Consider the following 2,021-nt stretch of genomic DNA (forward strand, 5'->3'; position numbering starts at 1 on the left):
GAAAGCAAAGGGCGTATTTCAAGAGAGTGAAAAGTCCAACTTCACTGGGGCGTCACGTTCACAAAGGAGGAATAGAACCCGGTAACCCTTGGATAATAAGGTCAGCCTCCCTTGTCGATTTCTCCAGAGATTCTACTTTCTTTGAAAGAAAGGTGAGTCCTTAAGATTTGCTGAGTTGCCTGTTTGGAAACAACTACCAAAATGACCAGCTTTTTTTTTTTTTTTTAAATCAAGCTCTTAATTTTTTTTGAAAAACATTTTAATTTGATTTTACTTTTATAAACTTTAAGAAGGCATTTCCACACTTTACAACATTCTCGTCATGTTTCTGGGTTTTTACTTCTTTCTTCGACAGCATTTTCGGCCACGTGTCGAGCACTTGCCAATCTGTTCCTCCTTTGGAAGGCAGCTGAGCACAGCACACCGGCCACCTCTGACTCTGCAATAATATTTCTGCAATGTGTTTATGATTCCTCCATGACCTGCAATGACAAAATAGCACACATGGAAAGGTTTTAGGACGGCTTTTGGTATTCCTCAAATAAATAACTCATCTGTTGCTTTTCTTGTATTCTTTTATTTCTTTTTCCTTTTTCTATAAAATTGGGAGAAAAATAAAGGTATGACTAAACGACCCATAGACATTATTTCTATGGCTGCAGCTCAGCTGTGGACCCACAGTGGCACCAGGGAAGTGGCGCGACCCTGTGACTGCCACAGGAACAGTGGGGGTGCTGAGGCTGTGGTGTCCTCAGAGGCAGCCCAAACACTCCACCTCCAACCACTGCACTTAGTAAAACAGGAGCCTGTGCTTCTGTTCTGTTCAGAGTAAATCAATCTTCCCTGCTGTATTAAAATTTTATGTTGGATTCATGTCTCATCAGCAGGTATAACAATCTTCCCATGAAGAGATGGGGAAAGAGCTTTGGGGAGCTATTTAGTTTCTTACGAGTGGATCAGGAAAGTTTGGGAAACCTGATTTACAGTTCTTTTTTTTTTTTTTTTTGAGATGGACTCTCACCCTGTCACCCAGGCTGGAGTGCAGTGGCGCGATCTCGGCTTACTGCAACCTCCACCTCCCAGATTCAAGCAATTATCTGTCTGTCTCCCGAGTAGCTGGGATTACAGGTGCCTGCCACCATGCCCGGCTAATTTTTGTATTTTTAGTAGAGACAGGGTTTCACCATCTTGGCCAGGCCGGTCTTGAACTCCTGACCTCGTGATCCACCCACCTCGGCCTCCCAAAGTGTTGGGATTACAGGTGTGAGCCACCGCACCCGGCTGCTAAATGATTCTTGTCTGAAAAAAAAAATGGTGATGCCTAGTTCCCATACAACAAACCTGCTTGGTCTAAGGTGCTCTGAAGGATGGAGAAAGACTGACTCTGAATTATGTATTCTCAATTAGTTCAATCCTTGGATTTCCCAGCCCATCTTACCTGGAACAGGCACCAAAAACAAGAAGAGCAAAGCAAACAGAAGATAATGGATCCTCATAGCTGCCAGGCTTCACCCCACGCTGAGACTGGATGGAAAGGTGTGCTTGGTCACTTTATAAAGGTTCCAGCCATGGCTGCAATTCTTGTCATGTTACAGTGATGAGACTATGACATGTTTCCTGATGCATCATACCAATTCCTCTCACCATGTAGAACACACCCACTCACTCAGTTAATTAGGAACCCAATGGAGAGGCAGAGCTCCCTGTGAATGTGTGGCTGTCCTGGAGCTCTCTGGGCTCCAGGGGCTTCAGTGTGGGTTGGATTGGGTTGTGGGTACAGATAGGGCTGGCATGGGCAAGAATGCCCCCTTTGGGGAGTAGTCTCAGGGCATTTGGCTGGGGCCTGACTTGTCCATATTTTGTTACTCTGGAGCTTTTCTGCCTCTTCCTAAAATACTGGGAGAGTCTAAGACCCTCCTGGGGACCAAATAAATCCAGCCCTGGACATATTCAGTATCTGGCAATAGGACTAGCTTTTTGGTAGTGAAGTAAGGGAGGAAAATGGGCTACATTCCCTGTCC

The 2,021-nt window shown here is 45.1% G+C and overlaps 1 protein-coding gene across 1 annotated transcript; it reads right to left on the reverse strand.

Moving 5' to 3' along the window:
* Positions 1–241: 241 nt before the first annotated feature.
* On the reverse strand, positions 242–1,714 carry LOC694235 (beta-defensin 103A). Its single transcript, XM_001083420.4, has 2 exons — positions 1,439–1,714; positions 242–482 (listed from the first exon to the last, which is right to left on the reverse strand). The coding sequence occupies exons 1-2, from the start codon at positions 1,494–1,496 to the stop codon at positions 337–339; spliced, it is 204 nt and encodes a 67-aa protein (XP_001083420.1). The 5' UTR covers positions 1,497–1,714; the 3' UTR covers positions 242–336.
* Positions 1,715–2,021: the final 307 nt, after the last annotated feature.

Source organism: Macaca mulatta, chromosome 8, assembly GCF_049350105.2.
Source record: "Macaca mulatta isolate MMU2019108-1 chromosome 8, T2T-MMU8v2.0, whole genome shotgun sequence".
Classification (NCBI taxonomy): Eukaryota; Metazoa; Chordata; class Mammalia; order Primates; family Cercopithecidae; genus Macaca; species Macaca mulatta.

Excerpts from the sequence above, each read along its gene's own strand:
- LOC694235 (XM_001083420.4), bottom strand. The coding sequence starts at position 1,496 with ATGAGGATCCATTATCTTCTGTTTGCTTTGCTCTTCTTGTTTTTGGTG. Across the intron at positions 483-1,438 it reads GTTTTTGGTGCCTGTTCCAG|GTCATGGAGGAATCATAAAC; the intron begins GTAAGATGGGCT and ends TTGTCATTGCAG.